Here is an 18,807-nt window from a genome sequence, read left to right as displayed (position 1 = left end):
GAAGTAGAGTGTACTATAAGTGCACTGTACTAGAAGTACAGTCCTTCTAGCATAGGTGTTACCCTTTGTTATTTCGCAGATGGTGCGTGTGCGGCCGCACAAGCCTATCCCACAAATTATTTTGCGCTCAAAATTTTTTTATTATTTTTTTTGTGGCTTGCGGTTGTGTTGTTAAGCTTAATGTCGGTTGCAGAGCGCTGTCGTCGCAACCAAAACGCCTTTTTTTTTTTTCAGTTTAGATGTGTTTTTTTTTTTTTTGTTTAAATCAAACCACCAGACATGCCACGTGGCCACAGACGTGGCTGCGGTGTCGGAGGATGCTGCTCGATCTTTCTCGTTGCTGCAATTATCGTGTGCTCGCGGACATATTTGAAACCGCATAGCTCTTGTTGCAACAAACACACAGACACACACACACAAAAAAAGATAAGCGTATGGATATCTTCTTGAAACTTATAGGACGCCGTGTCTTGCGAAATGGTGTAGAGGCATGCTGAAACTTGGTTTCTTGCCAGATTTAACACGTGCTTCCAACAGAGCTGTACGGGCAGTTGTGTGAAAAGAAAAATGTTTCTCAAACGTGTCGTTCTTCGTCCGGTTACGCCTTTGTGGGGTATGTGTGCTACTTTTCTTCATAAAAATGCGTAACTTGCAGCTGTGTTTAATACCGCGCGTGTAACAAACTAACAAACGTACAAGCAATAAGTGCGCGTGTATTTTGCTCGTGCCCGAATGCCCCACCGATGTTTCCGCGCATGCTGACGAGCGAGCCGTTAGCTGGACCAATGGATACGAAAGAAAACGAGCGTTGAAGCAAATATACGTGGCATATCCTTTCGAAAGCACGTTTATCACCCTCAAAGCATGAACGTCCCTGCACTCTAAACTTGAAAAGGGTGGTTTGCTGAACGAGTTGGAATCGCATCTTGAAAATAACACTAAATACAGCCGAATGACTGTGTGTTTCTTTGCTTTCGTGTGCGTTATTTAGCGCTACGTTCTTTAAGAAGCTCTGAGGTTCGTTGCCGTGACGTGGAGCTCTCAGGTTGCCGCCTAGCTGCTCCGAAGCATCTTAGGAATAATTTTCATATGCCTCTCTCGTGTAGTGCAACTGCGAATATGTAATTAAAAGGCTGCACTAAGCCATGCACTTTGTGATCTGTCTTATTCTCCGACCTTATTGTCATTGCTACCTAATGTGCGCTTTAAAACTTTATTTTTTCGAACATATTGTCATCTGTAGTGCGTGCGATTTTTCAAACCTGGCATTTCGATCACTGCTTTTTAAATGTGAAACATTTCTTAGAGAACTGCAAGCACTTTGAGCGTTTTTATCAATGAAACTATCTAGGCGCCTACATCTGGGTTCTCTGGTGATTGCACCCTTAATGTGGGGTATACCTAAAATTAGTATGGGAGGATAAGAGGATTTGACAAACATGTCTGCCTAGTCATGAATGTTAAATTCTGTCAAGCACGTCAAGTGCTTTACTCTAGACACATGGCACATAACTGTATACCACAGGTTGCGGGTATGCGCCACAGGTGATTGGCAGTTTATATCCACAGTTTTATTATAGCTGCCAGTGCACTCTGACAGACGGACAAAGACTGTGTGTCAGAGTGTGCTGTTAGCTTTAATGGATCTTCACCAACTAGCCCTGTCAGACTTTGCTATGTCTACACGAACAGTGAGGACAGAAATTTGTAATTTAAATGCGAGAGCATTAATAAAAACTTACATCAGTGGCGTTGACCCGTGGAATGCAAAGAATATCAGGGTCCCAGCAGAAATCGAACCCAAGCATTCTGAATGGCAATTAAGTATCAACTGCAGAGCCTCACTAGGTCGTAAAGCTGCCTTGGATTAAGTTACTATGCAGGCGTAATGTTGGTGAAACGTCAATAGTTGTTGTAGTGCTGGGTACTTAGTTTTATGAACATTACATATCTACTATGATAGAGGCGTCAAATCGGGCTAACGTCATTTGTATACTTAAGCACCATCAGCTGAAGTTGGTCTACGTTGCATTAGCCAGGAGTGCCATCCTCTCAAGCACAGGCGCTACATATCAGCTTTGATAGTGACAAAAATGCTCGAGGCTTGTGTGCTTATATTTAGGGGCACGTTAAAGAACCCCAGATGGTTGAAATTTCCACAGCCCTCTACTACAGCATCTATTATAATCATATTGTGATTTTGGGATGTTAAATCCTATAAATAAATAAATTACATGTCAGCTTACTGCTTCTGGCATTAGCAATATCAATGTTACCATTGGCATCATTTCTCAACTGTAAACTGCTTATATAAAACATATGTGACTGTCAAGATATATCTGTGCACACAACCTTTATGCATATCTTTAGTGTCATTTTATAATGTTTAGCTCAATAAAAAAATTACACCACAGTCACTTTCCCTCCGCATTCTTTGCATAACGTTGATTACCATGGTGCATTGTATCTGCCAAATTTTTCATAATAATGTGAGGTGAAGTTAACCAGCCTCTATAGTAGGCTATCATCCCTAAATAACATTCAATAGTCCCACTTCTCAATCTTAGCCTGCTTTCTTAGTAAAGAACAACTCATTATTTTCTTTGTTCTCATTGTGTCCCTGCTGTATATTTCAGCGGAAAAGTTTGACAGTGTAAGCTGTTATGGGCTCACTCAAACAGCCATTCTTGGAGCCAATGTAGCATGTGACCGTTGGTGTCTATCACCAGAAATGAGTGCTGTCGTGATCAGCAGCTCGCCAAAAAAACAAAAAGCTCATGCATGTCTTGAGTAAAGGGTGGTGTCTCGCCATGTCTACTGCTGTGCTACTGCATCTCGGCTAAGCCACCTGGCATTGTTTGTGTCATTGCTGCAGAAACTGCCAGAAGAAATTGCTTGAGATCTCAAATATCTGCACCAGCCGTAGCACTCATGGCCTGACTAGGAACTTTCGTAGCCTTGACCACCTGCTGGCAAAAAGTTGGAGAAATTACATTTCGCGTCGACAGCTCATTGAAATTTGCCTCAACAGAACTCACTCGGACTCAGGCTCACTAAAGTTTTCTCAACTGGACTGACTCGCAATCAAACTCTCCAATATATTGCTCATCCGGACTCACTCAGACTAGCTAATTGATCCGAGTTTGAGTGAGTTGACTCATGAGTTTATTGGCATAAAATTCGCTTTTCTGGTGCAAATGCTCTTTGTCGTCAATATCTCACATAATTGGTGCTCCATGATATGCCTTTTTATGTTGTAGCTTCATATATGAGTTATCAGTTGTTGCAATCTAGTAGGGATGTTTTTTGAAATAAGCAGCTCCCATGAGATCTAGATATTTGCATCAAGAACATCACATGAAAGAGTTGGGGGGGGGGGGGGGGGGGGGGAGAAAGCAGGCCATGGCACCCCTTCTCGTCTAACGGAAACTGATGCCTCTGATCAACAGACATTGAGGTAGTGCATGAATGCTAGTGCATTGAGATATGTGTAAAAAGACTTGCATACAAACGTAAGTCAATATAAGGTCAGTATTGCTGATAGGTGAGTATACAGGACAATGGGTTAACAGTTGAAGGTGGAGCTCACTCAGATTCACACAAGGAATATATGTCGCGCTTAGGGCTCACTCGGGCTCAGACTTATATTACTCAGTCGTACTCACTCGGACTCGAAGTCACCAAAGTTTTTCTCAGGTGAACTCACTTGGACTCAAACCTATCAAAACATTACTCACCTGGACTCACTCTGACTCATAGCTCAATCAGAGTTATTCTGATTACAGTTTTCTCTGGATTTATGTGCATGTCCCAGCACTCACACCAGGTATTAACTGTATGAACACTTTGATTCGATAACACTTGGTCATCTGTGGATTTCACTGAACTAAACAGAAGGCAATCATCGGCAAACAGCCGCATTTCAACACCATATTTAGCACAGGATGTAATATCATTGATATGTAGATTAAAAATAATAGTGGTCCCAAAACGCCACCCTGGGGAACTCCGGAGTTAACGGGAAGAGGATTGGAGTAAGTATCGTTTATATAAACAAACTGTGTGCGAAAAGACAGATACAATGTTACCCATTTAACAATGGTCGAGGGAAAACCAAGCAAGTTAAGTTTGTGAATTAATTTGGAGTCAGGTATTTTATCAAATACTTTGCTGAAGTCAAGGAAGGTGACGTCAGTTTGACCGGATTTATCTAGGACTGAGGAGAAAGAATGTATACAGGAAACTAATTGGGTTGTTGTGGATAGACCTTTACAGAAACCATGTTGGAATGGTGATAGTACGTTGTGCATGTTTAGAAAATTAATCATATAGTTAGAAAGTATGTGCTCTAGAAGTTTACAAGTGCTGGTAAGTGAGATTGGTCTGTAGTTAGATAAAAAGTATTATGTATTTCTTTTTTTAAGTACCAGAATTATTAGAGCGATACACCAGTCTAAGGGAACAATGCCTTAAGATAATGATAAGCGAAAGATCACTACAAGGAAGCGGGAAAGTGATTCAGCGTAATGACGTAAAAAAGTATTTGGCAGGAAGTCCCGACCACAAGAAGATTTTATTTTAAGGTTCAGAAGCATGGAAAAGACACCTTCAAACGTTATGAAGTCAGGATCAGTTTCTACTGTATTACTGCCAATGGCACTATTAAATGAGCATGGATTGGAAAAAACAGAGCGAAAGTAACGGTTAAATTCTGTGGCCATTTGTTTCTTATTTTGAATAATTTGATCCCCAAGCACAATGCAATGTGTAGTTTTCTATTGATTAACTTTTATGTGGCGTCAAAACTTGGCTGGATCACTCTTAAGGAATTGGGGTAATTTAACAGAATAAAATTCATGTTTATTGGACTGTATTCTTTCTGAAAGCGTTCTTTTTAATTTCTGAAATGGCAATCCTTTTGAGTTATGCTTTCTCATACGCTTTACTTTCCGTGCAATTTGAATGATTTCTCTAGTTATCCATGGATTTTTGGGATGTTGCTTTTTATTTTTGTTGGAAATAAAATTGTCAAGGCAATCTACAAAGTGATCAGAAGGTATTCGACAGATAGTTTACATCATCACCAGAAAAGCGATCCAAGGCTACATCGAGGTAATCTAGAACTGTCTCGTCATGGGCTCTAAAAAATTTTTTTAACACTTTTTGTTTCCCGTGCATATTGTGAGATTGATTACCAAGACGGCATGTAAAGAAAACCAATTTGTGATCAGACAGACCATCATCAACAGATACATGTACGTCAGAATGGAGTTTCCTGTGAAACACAAGATCTAATATTGACGATGTATCATCCTGCACCCTTGTTGACACATTCACAGCTTGTTCCAGATTGCTTGCCAGCGTTAAATCAAAAACAACCTGGTCACTTGAGGATGAAGAGCATAGTTTGGATCAATTAATATTGGATAAATTAAAATCCCCTGTTAGTATTAGGCGGCTTACAGAATATTCAACACAGAAATCATAAATTTTAGACAAGAAATCATCATCTGAAGTCAGAGAGCAGTAGGCCGCTACTAAAATAATAGAATTTCCGAACACGTTTAGTTTCAAACATAAGCTTTCATGGCCATCTATTTGTTTCAAAGATGTAACCATCACATGAGAGCTCAATATAACGGCGACACCTCCGCCACGCGATGGTCTGTCGCTTCTATACACTTCAAAGTTGCGAGAAACAATTTCAGCATCACTGACACCTTCGTGCAGCCAAGTTACAGTCAAGACCGTGATGTGAGGAGAGTATGCTAACAATGTGCTCTCTAGTTCAGCGACTGTTGATAATGCTTTGTGCGTTGATATTAAGAAGACGCAAGGTTTGATTACGTCGAGGCGGGATTTGTCAGGCATTTTCCGGGGCTTAAGTGCTGGTGATAAACTTGGACGGGTAATGGTTGGAACTTTTACTCGGCAATTGCTGCTGTCATCCCACATGAACGTGTCGTCATCAATACGGAGCTTATCGTGCAAAAGATAGGGTTTCTCGCTGTTAGCCTTATCAATTTTAGCACTGTCCCACAGCAGTTTACGCCTGCGGAGCGTGCAGCGGAGTAATCATTGTGGATAAAAATTTCGGTGCCTTTGAGTTTCTTGGCATTTATTAGTATTTCTTGTTTTTCATTGTAATCCTGTAGGTACAGAAAAATGGGAAGGTTTCCAGTTTTCCTTCCAAGCCTGTGTATACATCCAATTTGCTTGCACTCAACGCCAAGATTTTTGCCAAATAGTTCCTTAATGACCTCATTTTTTAGGTGAACTTCCGTTTCATACACTTTTTCTACAAGACCGTATATGACTAAGTTTGAACGGCGGCTGCGGTCTTCTATATCAACGATATTTTCTGATTTTCGTACTACGGAAGTCTTTATTTTTTTTAAGCTTGAATCAAACAGATCGATCTTGCTTGTTGAGTTTTTTGTTTCGGTGACCATTTTTTCTACCAGAGAAATTTTTGCAGCCATAACTGCTAGAGAGGATTTCTGGACAGCATGTTTGCTTTTCAATTCGATTAGGCTTTTCAAAATTTCACCTTGTTGCACCATGATTTCAGTAAGCATCTTTTCTATTTGAGGACGGGGATTTAGCTCTACATCTCCACAAAGCATAAGTTTGCAAGCATGAAAACAATCATACACAATACAGATGCACATTTGTGGGCATGGCACAACAATCAAAAACCTATTACTAGAAGGTATGCAGCTGTGTTTGCTACTAACCTGGATAGCAAAGGGAACAGACATGGTCAGCATTGCTGTTTTGCTCACTTCGCCATGCCCACTGAAGTGAAAGCGTTGTATGCCAGGCTTTATAGCTCGCGCTGAGGCTGACGTCACAGGCAGGAGCGCCACGGAGCATTCGATGGGCGGGAGACTATACAGCACGTGCCTTGGTTCAGGCATGCGCGGTGGTGCGGTAGTCGATGACGAGGCAGGCGAGGGCAGGAATATGGGCTTCGGATGACAGACGGACTCGAAGAAAGTGCTATCAAGCAGGATTGCCTGAATAGCAAAGAGAACAGACATGGTCAACATTGCTGTTTTGCTCGCTTCTCCATGCCCACAAACTAAACAATGCAATAAACGTCCAGAAACAGTTTGCAACAAGCTCTTACTAGCACGCTCCTGAAGGCTACACGAGTATGATGTGTGCTGTGTGCAGGCCTGTTTTTTTTTTAACTGTTTCACCATCTTGCATTTTCAGTGTCTATTTGCAATTTCTTACAGTCAAACCCCTTTATAAGAGACACCTGTGTGCCTACAGCAAAATATGAGTTGATAAAAACATGCATACAAGGTACCCTGCTTATAAGAGAGATCTCATATAAAACACAAGATTTGCTGCCTGGAGCATGCCTTTTATAAAGGGGTTCCACTGTACCATCTGAAACATTTCATTTTAGCCTCTCGGAATAGGGCAGTGGAAGTGAACTTGAACTCAAGACAACCGTGCCGTTGTGTGAAGCTTGCACAGGCTATATACATAATATATAATATAGAAAAAGATGTTCACATTCTGCTTCTTTTACATTACCTGTGTGGTACTACTGCAGCTGGAAATGTCACACCTGCTTCTTTTCTGACCATGCTTTCCAAATTATAGTGAGTTGTTTTGTTTTCTTTCTCTGATGGTGCCCAATCATTGTCGAGGTTTGGAAAATGTTTGTGATTGTTGTAAAAAAGTTAAGTTACTAAATTTGTAAATTTTCAGAAAAAAATGAACAAAATGTAGTATGAAGAACTTATCAGGAAAGCCATTTTGAAACTTCTGTAAGTTCGTCCACAACTAAGCAAGTGTCTATGTGGTAATATTCAAGCGGTGACACTCCCATAGCCTTTTTTAAAGAAAAATGATGACAAAATAAAGAAAAAGTGGTTTGTCGTCTCACCTCCACGGGATGGGCAGAAGGACAACAGTGCCATGTGAGCCCTGTGACAAAAACTTAAGTCTGGAATCTGACAATTTAATAGGCAAAAATTGCTTCTTGGTGTGAAAAAAGTGGTTTTTTTGCTCATAAAAAAGTAGGTGTTTTTAATTTGTGGAATCAACTATAACTTTCTTCAAAAAGTTTTGACTGAATGCATATTATATGAACCTGTAGGTGCTTGCATAAGTTGATGCAGGAAGTGGTGATAGCATGGTCACTGAGCACTGCTTTTGCCAAGCAGTTTGCTTGTTCATAAATGTACCCTTATGGCCAGGTACCCATGTAAGCATATGGTATGTGTGCAGGCACTTGGAAAATTAAAAAAAAAACATAAAAGGCAAGTATCGCTACATATGCTCTGCTGTAACTAATAGATAAATAGAGACTCTGACAACTGCTGATACTGATCAAGCACTGAAATTCATCCTCTGTTTGTTCTCTGATGCATCAAATGGTGCTTGCTAACTGTCATCCAGTATTGACTAGAAATTTTTTAGACCAAGCCGAAACTGCTAGAAGCAGCTGCTTCTATTGACATTTTTATGTCGGTAACACACATTCATAAAGGACAAAATGAAGGTTTCTTGAATTGCTCGAATTAAATGCTATGCAGAAAGACATGATGTGCAGTTAGATTTTATTTTCAACTTGTCTATTTGTTGGCTTCAAAGTAGACACAAGTTCGCACATTTTGATAGTACGCTACACAATTCCACTTCCAGACTAATGTGACGTTTTGCAAGTGACGAAGGAGACATTTTGAGCAAGCATGGATGTACAGCAAGGTTTAAAATGTAGCTCCTGTACATATCTAATTTTTCAATAACCATGACAAAGGGATGATCAGTTAAAATAAAATTATGCTCTATAAAACTGTTTCAGAGGCCTCTTACAGTGTTTATTCTGTGACTTGTAAGTTTTTGTGAATCTCTGTAAATGTTTCTCTGAATGGCTTTTCCTTTTTCTCACCATACCTCTGAAGGAGACATCTAACTACATCTGCTCAATGAGACACTGACATCACACCCCGAAGAGGCAAAGAAGTTATAGGTCACTATTTTATATCTGAGAAACTGTAATGTGATACCATTATTAGGATTTTTGCTGTGCTTGCAGGATCACTATACATTGTAAACCACAATGATACTCACAAAAAAACTACAAAAGCACTCATCATGCATTAATATGAGGGTCACCCATCGAGTTACTACCTTTCACTGCATAGGTACCCCTTCAGCTTTAATTAGGCTTATCTCCAGGGCCAGTACATTTGTACGAAGATAATTTTTTAAAAAGTGCTCATAGAGTAGTGGATTGTTTTGCTTCGCAAAGTGTTTCTAAATATTTTCTATCTCATCTTCATTACGTTCCCCATGAGTTTTCTTTATTCTTCATCATTCATCTGGCTAGAAAATACATGGACATAGTATAGGTACTGACAGTCACATTAGCGCTCTTACCATTGTCGTTGCTTATTAAGTACAAGCACTTTTAGACTACACTTTATTACTACCACATATGCACAGTGCAGAACGTGCCGCATGAAATTAGATAAGTTAATAATGCATGGCTGGTGAGTAAGATGAAGAGGAAAAGCAGGCTTGCAACTGCATAGCAAAGGCATAGTAGAGAACAGATTATAATTTACGTTTTTCAAACATGGAACAATGTATTGGCGGCTTTTACCAAAGGATATCACATGCATAAGCCCGTTGGCGTCGTTGTACGTAAAAAAGGCTCCAGAGAAGTCCATGAATGAGTACAGTATGGAAAAAAATTCTGAGATGGTGTTGAACTGAATACAGTATTCAAACTGTAATTTTTGCCCAACTGAACCCAAACCTGAATTGATATTCTTGGAATGTACATGGCACCAAGCTGACTCTGAAGTGAAGTAAATAATAAAATTGCGTATTGGTTCAGAGCTAAGCAGTTCAAAGTATAAGTGACAACTGTTGTTGCTGTCTTCAATGTGAGACTGGTTCAAGTGGAGATTGATAAAATTAATTCCAAGTTCTTGAAAGATACTGCTGTGTACTCCCCTGTATTTCTTATGTACCTTTTCGCCCAGTGTATTGAGTGCTCGACTGTGCCTGCAGATTGGAAGGTGGGAAAGGTGGTGCTTCTGTTTAAATAAGGTGACCCGCATTACCCTCTCAATTACAGACCCATCTCGCTCACTAGTATTTCTTGCAAAATGCTTGAACATGTCATATTTACTAACCTCGTTTCATTCTTTGAATCCAACACATTTTTCACTTCATTTTAGCATGGGTTTTACAAGAACTATTCCTGCGAAACACAACTTGTATCGTTTATGCATGACATTTAATTCTCCTTAGATAAAGGACAGGATATTGACTGTAGTTTTTATTTTTCTAAGGCTTTTGACAAGGTGTCTCACCGCTTACTACTTCTTAAACTCAGTACTTATAATATTGACCATAACATCTCGAAATGGATAGAATGGTTTCTAACTAACCGTACTCAATTTGTAACCACTAATCATGCCGTATCCTCCCACTGTGATGTAAAGTCTGGTGTTCCTCAAGGCTCTGTTTTTGGGTCCCTTGCTATTTCTAATATATATTAATGACTTACCTACCGTTATTAGTCATTACATTAAATTTTTTGATGATGACTGTGTCGTATACTGTGAAATAACTAGTCTGCGTGATAACCTCATCTTCAGTCTGATCTAGATAACATATCAAAGTGGTACTCACAATGGCTAATGTTATTAAATCCCACGACATGCAAGATTATGACTGTTTCACGTTGCTCTGATGCATCCAATCCTCTCAGCTATGCTATCAATAAAATCAACCTTGAATACGTAACCTTGTATAAGTATCTCAGAATTCACATAATGAATAACCTTTCTTGGCATACACACATACATCACTAACAATGGCAATGAGTCACTCCGGTACATACGCAAAAACTTTTCTAATGCCCCATGCCATTTAAAATTGCTACTTTACAAAACACTCATTTGACCAAAACTCGAGTATGTGTCTTCTGCTTGGGACCCTGGTTTTAAAATATTAAAAACCATTATTGATTCTGTTCAAAATCGATCAGCACGTTTCATTATGTCAAACTATTCCCGCACAGCTAGCGTTTCATTAATGAAATAAGATTTCAGACTACTTGATTTGCAGCTTAGAAGAAAAATTTCTTGTCTAAGCCTTTTCCTAAAAATTCTTCACTCGAACAATTCAATTAAACAGGAGCTCATATCACAACCGTCATATATATCGTCACATTTTGATCATGAGCATAAAGTTCTCACTCCTCTGTGTTACACTACTGTTGTTTTCCTGACTCCTTTCTGCCAGTGCTTAGTGGAACCGCCTTTCCTCCTCCATCTCCTGCATTGAAGACGCTTCATCATTCAAAGCCACACTGACAGATTATGTTATGTGCCTTAAATAACTTGTTGTTGTTAAAACGTCTATTCTCACTGACTTGTATTTTTATGTTCTATTCTTACTGCATTTTTCGTTGTATTACCCACCCCATCTATAACGCCTTTATGTGCCCTGAGTGTAATCGAAATAAAAAATAAAAATAAAAACGTGATTATGGCGTATATTACTGTTGCACAGATGACCAAATTCCTGAACAAACACACGAAGGTGCTTAGTTACACAAAACAGACATCGAGTTCACATGTCTTGTTTTTACAGTCCATCGATTCTGAACATGCTTGTGTTTCTTCAAAATAAAGGTGCAGTGTTGTAGCCTTTAATTTAGCAATCACTGCACTTCACACTAGATTTACCAATAATATAATGCTCTTCTTTTATATGCAAGACATTTATTTACAAACCAAAAGCACTTTGACTGTGCCTGTCTGCTCGTGTCTTGGTGCTCTTGTGGTCGTCTGTCTCCATAACTTAGTAGACAGCAAAATTGGCATAGGAGGACTTCAGTATATGATACACATGATTCGCAGGTCATGATATGAATCACCTGACTTTCCTGGCACATAATTTTTCAAATCCTTTCCTCCAGTCATGTGTGGACCTGCATATTGTGGCCTATGGTATGTGGGGATGAGTCGCAAGCGATTCACGGGCTATATCAACTCAGTCCTTGCAACTCTTAATGCATTAGCCTAAAGGTGCTTGTGTCATTGAAAATACAGTGCCAACCTTGGCAGCATTGTTAATGAGTAAAATATCTCAACGGAAGCGAAGAATACAAATCACAGTTCGAGCCGAAATCGAACCTAGGCACTCTGCATGGCTGTCAAGTATTTGACCAAAGAAGCACACACATGCAGAAAAATACCCAATACGAGTGTCGTACCAGAACAATACCAATACTGGCTGCGGTGCTGGCTATCCATTTTTATATAAATGTAATAAACATTACATTTGCGTCTTCATCTTTTTCATTCACTGGTTTAGAACTGGCTCACTGTTCACTGGCACAAAAAACCAGATGGCAATATGTATACCTCTTTGACTGCAAGCTATGATCAGGGTGCGTACAGGTCCTTGAAATCCTTGAATTTGAAAAACGAGTTTTCAAAGCCCTTGAAAGTCCTGGACTTTTTTGTCATCCTTGAAAATCCTTGAATTTCCTGAGCAGTGCTCTCGCAGATTGACATTTAAATCTCCTTAATGTCGTAGATCACTGTCGACTTGACAAACTTCCCAGTTTATAAACAGTAATTTGGCATGCGCACATGGTTTCGTTTCGCAGAACAACGCTGGGAAAAAATTCAGTTTGTCGATGTGGGGTAGCAATGAATGCTATCTCAACAATTATTATAATTTCAACCACTCTTGTAAGCATTCATTGCGTGTTGTGTTCTTGAGAACCTATCAAGACTACTGGAAGTGCTTGTTATAATTGTGATGTCCATTTATGCAAGTGCAATAAAACTAGCCATTTTTGAAAACTTTAGAGGCAAACATTTCAAGTTAGCATGCCATTTTCAGACTTTGAAAAACCTGGAGCAGGTCTTGGAAAGTCTTTGAATATCCTTGAATTTTTGCTTTGGAAACCTGTGCGAACCCATAATCAAGTGTTGCACTAGTATGCCTACGACTGCCACATATGCACATCATCGCACTGTGGCATGCACTTTATTGTGGTAAATCTGACTTCTCTGCTCTAACTTGAGTGCTGATGTTATGTCAAACCATAATATACCCTTTACGTTCTAGTGTATTTCATGTTCCTGCTAATAACACAATATATGCATGACTCATATTACACAAAAGAAGTCTACTCACCTTGTAATGCTTGACTCGAAGCAAAAAATCTGGAATGGGATGCTACTTGCTCACTGTATTGCATGAAATTGATTCCCACAATGTGTGGTACCTGATGGATTTCTTACCATTGAATTCACTGACATTGTGTACCATATGTAATCCTTTCATACCGCTTGTAATTTTTTTGTTTCAACACCTTGCTTTTGAGGCCATTCAAGCTGTGCTACTTGAAATGGGGTAGACAGGCAATCATTATATGTGTAATTAGCTATATGAAAAAGTTTCATTGACTAGATCTTTAATTAGTCATTATAATTTAATTATAATATAATAATATATATTAACTATAATTATACTGAGGGACATTTATTCTAGAATTGAAGTTTAGCAATGCTGAAGTACTAATTTCTTTTGGCAGAAACGTAAGATTAGCCTAAGTTACGAATAATCCATCTTGGAAAAGCCTACTTAATGAGAATTTAATGCACTGCAAAACAAAATGAGGTGAATACTGCACAGCAGTAACATTTATTCTTGGAGGTTTGAGTACTGGAGCTTTTTGTACAGATGCAGCAAAAACCAATGGTTATTAACATATAATTTTTATTTAAAAGTTGACTTATATTATTATTGTTGGCTTCTACAACTAATGCAGCTGAAATGGCATGATTGTGCTACCACGAGAACATGGTTATGATAGGTCTTTCTACAAAACTGAAGGAAATTCCAGGTCTTTACCGTAACGTCAACGTGGATGACATCACTATAGCAGGGGAGGTAGTGACAGACACATAGAGTAAACATTACAAGCAGCAGTAAACATTGTAGAAGAATATATCGCTCATAAGGGACTAGAGTGCCCCCCAGAAAAATCTGCGCTCCTTTTCTTCAACTCAACATGGTGAGGTTGGAAAGGTGATAAGGATAAGCCCAATATTAAAACCCATGTTGGAAACAAAGAAATGCCTACGGTTGAGAGCGTAATAATTTTGGGACTTCAAATCGGCTATAATGGGCATATTGAAAAAAAATGTAGGCTTGTGCAAATATTAGATCGCTTAGAATATTCTAATAAATATTAACATACCTATAGTTGCTTTAGTTAGAATTTAATTTGTTGGAAATTTCAAAGTATTCGCAATAAACAAATTAATGTATATTGATGTGCATGCAAGTCCCTTTGTAAAGGTGGTTTTACTGCTGCAGAGGGATGCTATACTATAGGGTTCATGCGGATTCTTGAAATCTTTGCAAACCCTTGAATTTATTGATTGATTTGATTTGTGGGGTTTAACGTCCCAAAACCACCATATGATTATGAGAGACGCCGTAATGGAGGGCTCCGGAAATTTTGACCACCTGGGGTTCTTTAACGTGCACCCAAATCTGAGCACACGGGCCTACAACATTTCCATCGGAAATGCAGCCGCCGCAGCCGGAATTTGAACCCGCGACCTGCGGGTCAGCAGCCGAGTACCTTAGCCACTAGACCACCGCGGCGGGGCCGCAAACACTTGAATTTGTAAAGTTTGTTTTCAAGGTCTTGAAAGTGCTGGAATTTTTGCAAATGCTTGAAAATCCTTGAATTCACTTTTTTTTAATAAACATTGTCGGCTCGCACATTTCACAGCACATTATTTGTGATGCCGTAGATGTAGCAGGTGGAATATGTAATGTGCCCATCACAAAAGAATTGAGAATATCAGTAGCTTTTGCATGGAACTAACACCGTGCATTTCTGGAAACTGAAACGGCAGAAGCATTAGAAACAAAAAGAAATGTTGCAATGAGGAGGAGGTCGAAATGCTTACAAAAAAGGAAAAGAAACTAGAAGCCACTGTTAAGGAATTAACTGCTACAGCAGACTCCTGTGCAGAAAGGGTAGAGACAATTAGTGATTTGACGTGCATCATCAAGTCAAACAGCGTTGGGAAGACTGCCAAGACCAAGCAGCAGGATATAGTGAATATTGATATGAAAATGCAGAAAAAGCAACTACGCATTGTATAATAACTGGTGCTTAGTTTTTCCTATCTGAATATCCAAAGTTTGCAACTTGTGTCATACTGAATGAGACTACCTATGCAAGTTTAAGAAACTATGATTGAAAGTTGTCTAGAAAGAAAATATTATTAGGGCCATATTTTTGACATCTGCTCCAGTGATGTTACCCTTTTTCGATGAATTCTGGTTATCTCAAGCCTTTATCTTCTCCGGAACATGTGTTAATTGGGTTTCTAATAAACATTGTGGTCCTTTAATATTCACACACATAGCCTTGAAAGTCCTTGAAGAAAACCCTTGAATTTTTGTCATGTAAACAAGCATGAACCCTGTATTGTGATACACCTTTCCAGAAAAAATCTGCACTGCCACGAAGCCCCACTTCAAGTTTAAATGAATATATTACCCCCACATCAATCCTTCCTTTTTCAAGTTTAAAAGCTTGTTATACTGGCTTACACACTTTAAGTACAGTGAATTTTAAAATGTACTATATTTTACAGGCTATCACTTGCATTCTACCGGAATCTGCTATTATTCAAAATCACTTCCATTTTCTTCAAGCCAAAAAAAAAAAAAAATGACATTCGCACAAGCCTGGGTTCAATTAAAAAAATATATATATTGTGCATGTTAGTTGGGTCATGACAAAATTTGAAGTTATTTTAATGATATCACTATTTGCTACAAATTATCTTCAAACCTAAAATTTACTGTTCACTCAAGACTAGAAAAATGATAAGACTATTTAAACTAGTGTGCAGCATATTATGTGCCTAATTTAATAAATAGCTAACTGGCACTATGGTATGAAGGAAAATAATATGAATGACACTGTATTTTATTGTCAGTCACATATTTGATTCAATACCTCAGATTGCAAGTGGTTTAGAGAGGAAAGACTGAAAGAATCGGTAGACGAGTTTTCAAACAAGTGATTGGGCTTCCCATAACAAACTCTACTGAAAAATCACTTGAATCAGGGCTTCACAACATGTCAGAAATGCTGATAGAAGCTCAGAGAATCACCCAATTAGAAAGACTGGCGCAGACTAAAACAGGCAGAAATATATTAGAGCAACTGAGCATGAACTGCACATATCAATTTGGCTTCAAAAAGAATATACCTTATGAGGTAAGGAAATGCTTGGTAATCTCACCAATACCCCAAAACATGCATCCTAAATATTATCAGGCAAGGAGAGCAGAAGGAGCGAAAAATATACGTAAGTACTTGAATGATATTCCAGAAACAATGTACGTAGATGAGGTCAAAAACAAAGGAAATGACAACATGACTTGATCAGTGGTAGACTACAAGACAAATCATAACGTTAGTGGTTTGGTTAGAATGAGCTCCACTGAAGAGGAAGCAGGCATTGCTCTGGTCATAGCATCCACCTCAGCTATGCTAAATATTAGTGACTCGCAGATGACTCTGAGAAACTTCACATGAGGGCTGGCATATATGTAAAAAAAATAGCACTAAAAATATTGGCTGAACAGAAAGACCAACAAACAATAGATATAATCTAACATCCGCTCACTCCTCCTTACCCGGCAATGAGGCTGCACACGAGACTCCTCAAGGACTCAGACCAAGCCTCTGCATTGGCCTGGCTGAGCTGAGAGGAAGATAAGAGATTTGAAAGGATGACCAACTACAGAGCGATCCTGCAGAGTTACAGGCTAAACAGAAGATTTTGTTCTGAAGCACAAGTGCCATTGAACAAAAAACAGGTGGTGATGGTGACTACGGACCATTAATCTTCATACAAGTGTAAATTTTACTGTAACAGGATGGACTTGAGTCACATGCTCTGGCCATGCCTGGAGGCCTTCATGAGGGGCGAGATATAGAACAGTCATGGGTAAAAGGATGTGCTCCTCAGCTCTGACCACCAAGTACAAGTGGGCTTTATACGGCAGGCTGATACTGGAACCAGGGCCTACAAGGTCATAGCTGACAACTAGGTTGGTCCCCTCATTCAGGGGAACCTTTCAGCCAATAAAATAAACTTTGTTCATTATCATCAAGAACATGTGGTGTTTTGTATTTTTGTTATTAAAACCATAACCACATTTTAGAAAATTTGTTAATGTGTAGTGAAATGGTTTGATGGATGCAAAATGATCCAATTTACAAAAAGTGGCTGGTCATAGAGATGAGATACTTCCTGAATATTGAAAATCTATTATTGCTTTGATTGTAAGAAGTGCTCGAAGGTTATGAATCCCATGTTTTACAATACCTGTGATAGAGTGTACTGATATTGATAATAACTATGAGTATCTTTTGCAGTAATCTGTCTTGGGAAATCCTGTTCTGATGACATGACACTTAATCTTGTGTAGTTTTGATACAAATGGAATTTCAGTGAATTCTTTTAGTATAAGCTTTTACTAAGTTAACTACATTTCATTGCAATATAGGGTAGTCTTATGTTTTTCACAAAAAAGATATTTTTTGTTACAGCTAATAAAGTCATGCGGCTAGTAACAACATTTACTCCGGCAATGCCGCCATGTGATGAGAAGCCAAAGCCTTACCAGGTTGGTGAGCAGTAAATAAACAATTCTACTTTTAATGATGAAACTTGACGAATATTCTACTGATTCTTGATTTCAGTGTGAAATAGCAATGTAGGCTGAATGAGCTAACTGATTCACTTTTGTTTTTACGCATGTTTTTAACTCTCTCTACTGCAGTGTGTCATGCAAAAACTAAATTAAAACACAAGAAATGGAGCTAGAAGGCACAATACACTCTCAAGATTCATGTGCTTGTGTGTGACACTGATATAATTGACCTCGGACACTCGGCATTCTGGAGAGTGTGCCTGTAATGGTTTCCAAAGGAAAATACTGTGCTCATGAAATGTATATTCAATAAAGATTTTATTCCATCGGGGGAAGTTGCAGCAGTACCAATGTTTAAGATGCTGCACTTTGCCTTTCTGCTAGGTATTGAAGTGTGCTTGTTCAAAGGTTAACCAGTTGAAAAACTATTCTCCAAGAAGGCATACAATCTTAAATCGATAGAAATGGCCTTTTTGCAGTAGATTTCACTTCTAAAAAAGGATAGACAACTCATAAATAAAATATTGTCATCAGTTCATCATCATCATCATCATCATCATCATCATCATCATCATCATCATTATTATTATTATTATTATTATTATTATTATTATTATTATTATTATTATTATTATTATTATTATTATTATTATTATTATTATTATTATTATTATTAGTTTCGAAAATTATTGCACTCACCAAGTTTCCTGTGGCATGCACCAATTGCCCAGCTACAATATGCCTTAATTATTGGCACCATTTATTTACTTTTAGATCTTTTCACTGAAAGCATGTGCAGACTTTCACAATACTTCAAAAAAGTTAGCAAGCACTGAGATTGAGATACCTTAGTTGCTTGAGTTAAAAACAAAAACGGAAAAATTAGAAGCAATACAGCTGTCATTTATTTAGTTTAATTTATGACACTTCTTTGTTTTTATTTGTATAAATATCATGTTTATTTCAGGTTGGATAATTATTTAAATGAGCTTGATTGTACGTAAAACAGTGCAAGCAAGCATCCATGCCCCCCCCCCTCCCCCA

At 38.5% G+C, this 18,807-nt stretch overlaps 1 protein-coding gene across 4 annotated transcripts in view; it reads left to right on the top strand.

Moving 5' to 3' along the window:
- The first annotated feature begins 307 nt into the window (after window positions 1–307).
- Window positions 308–18,807, top strand: part of LOC119187480 (alanine--glyoxylate aminotransferase 2, mitochondrial) — a 103,184-nt gene continuing 84,684 nt past the window's right edge. Inside the window, exons 1-2 of one of the 4 annotated variants that reach the window (XM_075878621.1) lie at window positions 308–613; window positions 17,660–17,736. In XM_075878621.1, the coding sequence (XP_075734736.1) occupies window positions 568–613; window positions 17,660–17,736 (123 nt within the window). In that variant the 5' untranslated portion in view covers window positions 308–567. Of the gene's footprint in view, window positions 614–12,390; window positions 12,440–12,909; window positions 13,056–17,659; window positions 17,737–18,807 lie in introns of those variants that run through there. The other 3 variants (XM_037435598.2, XM_075878623.1, XM_075878622.1) reach the window with 3 other exon arrangements.

This window comes from Rhipicephalus microplus, chromosome X (assembly GCF_043290135.1).
Source record: "Rhipicephalus microplus isolate Deutch F79 chromosome X, USDA_Rmic, whole genome shotgun sequence".
NCBI classification, from domain to species: Eukaryota; Metazoa; Arthropoda; class Arachnida; order Ixodida; family Ixodidae; genus Rhipicephalus; species Rhipicephalus microplus.
The sequence above is the reverse complement of the archived record's forward strand: the minus strand, read 5'-3'. Positions and strand labels throughout refer to the sequence as shown.